This window comes from Dreissena polymorpha, chromosome 1 (assembly GCF_020536995.1).
Source record: "Dreissena polymorpha isolate Duluth1 chromosome 1, UMN_Dpol_1.0, whole genome shotgun sequence".
Classification (NCBI taxonomy): Eukaryota; Metazoa; Mollusca; class Bivalvia; order Myida; family Dreissenidae; genus Dreissena; species Dreissena polymorpha.
Window position 1 is genome coordinate 128,871,071 of NC_068355.1, and position 6,399 is coordinate 128,877,469.

The 6,399-nt window shown below is 33.0% G+C and overlaps 1 protein-coding gene across 1 annotated transcript in view; it reads left to right on the top strand.

Annotated features, from left to right (window-relative positions):
- The window catches only part of LOC127851029 (uncharacterized), a 9,089-nt gene extending 5,661 nt beyond the window's left edge, over positions 1-3,428 (top strand). The window contains exons 6-8 of the mRNA XM_052384511.1: positions 203-333; positions 922-1,066; positions 1,941-3,428. Of these exons, the coding sequence (XP_052240471.1) occupies positions 203-333; positions 922-1,066; positions 1,941-2,011 (347 nt within the window). The 3' untranslated portion in view covers positions 2,012-3,428. The remainder of the gene's footprint in view (positions 1-202; positions 334-921; positions 1,067-1,940) is intronic.
- The last annotated feature ends 2,971 nt before the right edge of the window (positions 3,429-6,399 follow it).

Genomic DNA, 6,399 nt, shown 5'->3' on the forward strand with positions numbered 1-6,399 from the left:
CAACAGCAAATTGTAAACCACTTTCGGGGATAATTTGCACGTGATTTAAGCAAGCGACAGAAAAGTACAATTTTAAGGATGAGTTTTATTTTGGGGAACAAACCATGCCTTGAAATAAATTTTCGGAGTGAACAAGCCTATATTCGGAAACAGCTATTAAAAAATGACCATTTGCGCTTATCCGTAGTGGATCTTGTTTCAGTTGCCAACCCGCCACCACTGTGCTTCCCAATCCCCAAAATCAAGATTGTCAAGGCCTGCATCGAGCTCTACAATATAAACTATCGACAGAAAAGTCTCTGTGTTAGAATTGTCGGAAGAGTTAAACTCTGGGTAAGATAACACATATGAAAATTTATCAGTGTTTAAATGTAAATTGAAAAATAATATTAGATATTAGATATCTGAATGCTTTGTGTCTACATGTATTCATGTTGTTCTTCTTAGCGTTAAATAATGACTAATAATTGAAGTTAGGTCATAACAATACTGTAGGAAAAGTAAAACATACTTGCAATTAACTTCATTTCTAAAAAGATCTCTATGATTATCACTAAACACAACTTATTTGCTTAAAAATGCAGCGTCTCTAATGCTTTAAATAGATACTTTAACAAATACCTGTTTTATCGACATGGCGATAAAACTTCCATCAAAAGTCAAAACTCTGCGTCGTGTAGATTTATGTTTTTCTTTAGAGGTCACAAGTTCGAACATCAGGACAGGCATTTTGTTATTTTATTCTTTATAGGTTATTCTAATTAGTTGAAAGTATTCCAAATATTAAAGTTACGTTTTGTTCTTAAAACATATATTGGCATTAAAAAATACGAAAAACGCTGGACAAGTCTTTCGTAAACTGTGGCTATCGCCGAAGATTATAGAGAACAACTAACATTACCAGTATTTTTGCGATTTCAGATAAAGAAATTTAGCTTCGTCCGTGTCAACTTCGGCTGTTTCCGTGTGCGGTCTCTTACCAAAGACCAATTTGTTCAGTTGGCGGAAATTGCCAGCTCTCAGAACTTGACCTCTACACCCACAGGAAATTGGCCATCAATGATCGGTAATGAACCTGCCAATAGTCCAATAGAATGTTCGCAATCGTATAGATATAAAATGCTCTTAATTATATTAGTGTACCTATGCGAATATCTCTTTTACGTAAGTATCACGTTATTTTTATGTTTCAAAATGGTTGAGAATATTTTTTAAAGATTTTTTAAAGCCACACACCTTGCCTCTGACTTTGAAATGAAATACATGTTAATCAATACATATAGATGCAATTTGAAGCTGTGCAAAATTGTCATTAAATCTATAGCCTAGTTAGCCAGTACTTTATTATTTTTCAAACGGTACCACTTTTAAAATCGAAAGAAGGATTTCTAGACGTATACGTCCATTTTGAAAAACGCGATTAATTTTAAGGTTTGAAGCCCAAAAAGACGGATTTCTTCCTTGTAACCACCCGATATATTCTAACTGGCATAGGTAAAATATGTTTCTTATTTATACTTTAACTTTCTATGCCAAATAAGGTGCGTGGCTTTAAGGATGAGAACAATATTATGACACACATTTCTTAAAGGAGCCTATACACTTTCAATAAAATAGTTATTAATATGTTCATGATACGTGTGTGCTGTTAAAGATCCGTTCTATAAATTAAAATAAGAAATCGCGGATATTTTTTGAAATTCTTTTGCAGTTCATGTGTAATAATCAGCGTTCTTTTCACAAATTAAGCGAAATACTGATTTACAAAAATTGAACAATGTGTATATAAAAACTCAAATTCATGTTTATTTCTTCTGTACAATTGCACATTATATTAATATTGAATGGGGCCTTGAATGCGAATTTTTTTTTACCATCTTGCTGAAATGTGTATTTAAAAAACAAACTTAACAATGTCGCTTCCCTTTTTGAATCAACAGATGACAATGATGAGGAGACGGAACTATCTGAGCTGATCCGACTTCTACGAGGCATGGTCACAGATTATTAGAAAACACATACGACAACCCAACGAACACACCTCCGAGTCCATCTGCTTTTTTCCAATGTTTCACTTTTTTTCTCAAGTTTATGCATTGTAATTGCGTAGCGTCTTTATTGTACCTAATGAAATGTGTTTTGCTTTATTCTGGATAATAAGTTTAAAAGGTGTTATTGTTTGAACGCGCGTTCAAAAAGCCGTAACAAAAATTATGTGTTTCCACTTGACCGACCGACTCTTATTTCCGACTCTTATTTTGAAGTCCCGACCTTAAAAAACTTTGTTTTTGTATTCCACGTTAATCTTTCGATCATGTTTGCAACACTCCATGATACTCGTTTAGTACAAATAACGTGTAATTAGTGAAAAAAAAGGTTTAACGAAAAAAATAATCGGCAGACCTAAGTACCCTGGTTTGGTAGACGCTAATGAAAACTTACGCGTTATTTTCCTATCCTAACGTACATCAACCAATGTCCTGATGCAGCTAATTTAACCGAATGTATTTCTTCTAGACGACTATAACATGTAGTATAGTGCTTGAACACAAATAAAAAAATAACATAGTGTCCGATGACTAATTTCGAGAAATACCTTTTAAAATGTTTCCTTATATGTTGCCCCGAACATCATTTCATTTGCAAATTTCGGAAACTTATTTTGTCTATCCCAATTTATTGTCATAATGAGTGCATGAAGAAACACCGACAAAAAACCAAACATTTAGATCTTAGTCAAATTTCCAAAAATCGTACATTTTGCCAATTGTATTAATTATTTTGTTCTAAGTTACGAACTGTATTAGCTCTGTCAGTTTAAGTGAACATGTTTTGCTTTTTGTCGTTAATAATGAGTGAACAGAAGGTAGTTAAGTCATGTTTGATATAGTTAGTACATCAATTATGATAATTCCTGGCCTATGCATCTATTTCAATATGTGCAATACTGTTCTATAATATCTCTCGTTCTGATATATTTTTTTCTAGAGTAAAATTTTGCTATTTGGCCGGCGAAACTAACTTAATACATACGAGTTCTTGTAAGCAAGAAAACTTTATTGTATTAATTAAAGAGTTGAATTGCAGTTTGTTTTTAAAAAAATCTGAGTGTTTTTCTATTCTCGAGATCCTACAACAAATTTAAGTTACACATTTCGGTTATGTTTGAATTGTTAGCATAAATCTGATAAACCTGTTTGATTAGTAATGCTATTAAAAAGCACGTGGAAGATGCCATACCAATCAATACATTACCGAATTAGTAGTGCTGGTGCATGTAAATTATGCTTCTTCCCAAAAATCGTATCATCATGTCAATGTGTTGTACATTGTTTTGTATGCCGTGTCTGGTTTTGCATAGTGTTATTATTTTACAAGATACTGTAACATATGAAGACAACCTACATTAAACGTTGCATCGCCTTATACATAGTTTTCTTTGTATTCTCATCCCTCATTTCTACAGTTAGACTTAAAATATGAAAAAAGCTGTTTGTTTCCACAAACACGACCGACTGTTATCATTCCTGAATGGTTTCTGAATACCAGGTTGATAGGTTGATAACATTTCCTGCATTAAACATTCAAAGATAGGTAGGTTTAAAACAGATTTGGACGATTTCTGTCACCCATCACGCTTGTTTAAGTGTAATATAACTTAGATAGAGAATTAAAAGATAATGAAACAAGTTTGACAAATTCACCTTTCTTATTTTTTGCGCTGTCAGTTGCGACGTTCTATATTATTTCTACAAGCAAATATATAGAAGCATAATTTCGTCGGGTATCCATAAGTTTGCAGCCAGTCCGGACCTCATACAAGGCCCGGACCCGAAATCAAGGCGAGACCTATCCCTCTTAAGTTCCATTCCATTCGATGATAATGATGATGATGATAATGATGATGACGATGATGATGACAACAATGATGATGAGGATAATAATGATGATGATGATGACGACGACGGCAATGTTGACGACGATGATGAATATGATGATGAGAAGGGGGAGGAGGAAGAAGAAGCGGAGAAGGACGATTAGGAAGATTATGAGAATGACTTTGATGAAGATAATATTTATGAGGATGATGATGATGTTTACGATCGATTATGATAATGGAAAAAAATAATACATTTTTTACAAACAGGAAGGATTTGCTATTGAAACTTATTCAATAACTTTGTATTCATTGTGAAGTTGTACCTCTTATACCGTGGAAACAGTCTCTTTAAAATTTAATCTAATGTTGTTTCTGGATTTTTTCTTTTTCCTGTTAATTTAAGAAGACTTAGCATGTGTAATCCATTCACGAACCACGACTCTTGGGTGGCAAATCGAGCATTACACCAGAGTTGTCTCCTTTTATTGCGGCGTTTCGTCATACCAACAGGTGTTAAGTTTATGAGGTCTTGTTTTCATACACATACCCATAAATGACGCCATAAAGTTGTCAACTTAATCTTAATACGGTACAAAACACAGTAGCATGTCTAAAATTAATGTGTACAACCTCTGTTATTGGAAGTCTAAACACCATGTGTCCGATAAAGTATCTGACAATACCAGAATAATAAATTTAACTTTGTTCCCGTGACTAACCCAACTAAACATATTTCCATAGTGCTCTGATTTTCTGCTTCTTACAGATATATCCTACTCAGACTTCTGCTACCCATCAGCAAGCTTATAGTGCTTGTTGTAACACTGAAACAGAGATTAACACTTAAATTGATCTGTTTGATTCCCCGTGCAAATCTGAAACAAATATTAACACTCTTGTTGAACTTTCATCTGAAAGCGACATTTTTCCATCATCATCAGGGCCAGAGACACATGAAAATGATCGAATGTTTGAAGCGTATATTTTCATGCCAGGCCAATGAGGGGATTATAATGAATTCCCAGAAACACAATCCCGTTCCCAAACAAGAAATAATAATTCGTATGACGATTTATTGGCTGAAAATGCACATCTTAAAGAAGAACTAGCAAGTGTAAAAGCAGAAAATGAACAATTGAAAATTGAAAACTTGAGAAAATGCGTACATTAAATGAGTAACTGAATATTGAACTAACAAAACTTGTAAAAAATGTCTACATTTAGTAACCAAGTTGTGTTTGAGTTTTTTTAAACCACGGCTTAAAAGAATGTATAACCTTTGTAAAGGAACAGTTTAATAAAAATAATCAAAATGATGTTGAACCAACAGATAAAGCTTTTGAATAATCATTGAAAAAAACTAATTGCAAAAATAAACCTCGCAAACAAATCAAAGATGAATTGAATAATCTATTATTAAGTGACTTTGTATATCCAAAGGCTAATTTGAGTAAACGTGGTCTTCAAGTTTCAATTGATCAAAATTTAAATTTAGAACAGTCATTAGTGACAGAAAAAATCAAACAAATCAGGCATTTACAGTAAAACTACAGGAAGTAGAACATTTGGTAAGTTGCAAAGATTCTGGTTTCAACACCACCACTGAAAAGTTACAACATTCAGCAGACAAAATACGTAGTCTTCAACTAAATCTAAAGAGAACTGCATCTTGTGAAACATATTCAAATAAAACAGTCCAAAAATTGGAAGAAATAGTTAAAAAAGACTGCTGTAGTGACAAAGGTAAACAAATTGAGCATTTAGGAGCTGTTCTGAAAGAGAAAGACAGACAGATAAATGAATTGAACGAAAGTTTACAGTATTTAAATGACATTATTTATGATAATAGTACTGTAATTAACTTTTTTGATGACACCAGTAAGAGATATTTACCACATTTTAAGCAGTGTGTGTATGAACTATTGACACTTAATGTAAGTGCATCGAAAGTTGGTGATGTTATCAAAAGTGTGTTAAAGCTTGCTAATAAAGAGCTTGATAGGGTTCCATCCAAATCGACAGTTTTGAGTTTGAACAAACAACGTCTTTTTCTTTCTCATCAACAATTAGCTGAAGTATTCTCAAAAGATAAAAATACATGTTTAATGCCTGAGGAAACATCAAAGTTTTGGAGTAAATTTATGGGGTACGAAGCCTCAGATTCAAGTGGAAATTTGTGGGTTTTGGGTTTACGTGAAATTTAAAAAAAAGTGCAAATGATACATTGAAAGTTTTTAGAGAAATTCTTATCAACATTGACGATATTTCAAGGTCCAATTCAGTAACAAAGGACATTATCACACATATCTCATCGACAATGTCTGACAGGGCAGCAACAGAAGTTAAATTCAATGAATTACTGGAAACCTACCGAAAAGAAATTCTTCCCTTAACATACTGTTTCACAAACTACATCATATTGTGAGTACAATAAGCAACCTAATGAAATTATTACCGACCATATTGCCCAATGCATAAAATTAAATGTAATAGTCAATATTACTGACAAGAAATTGCCA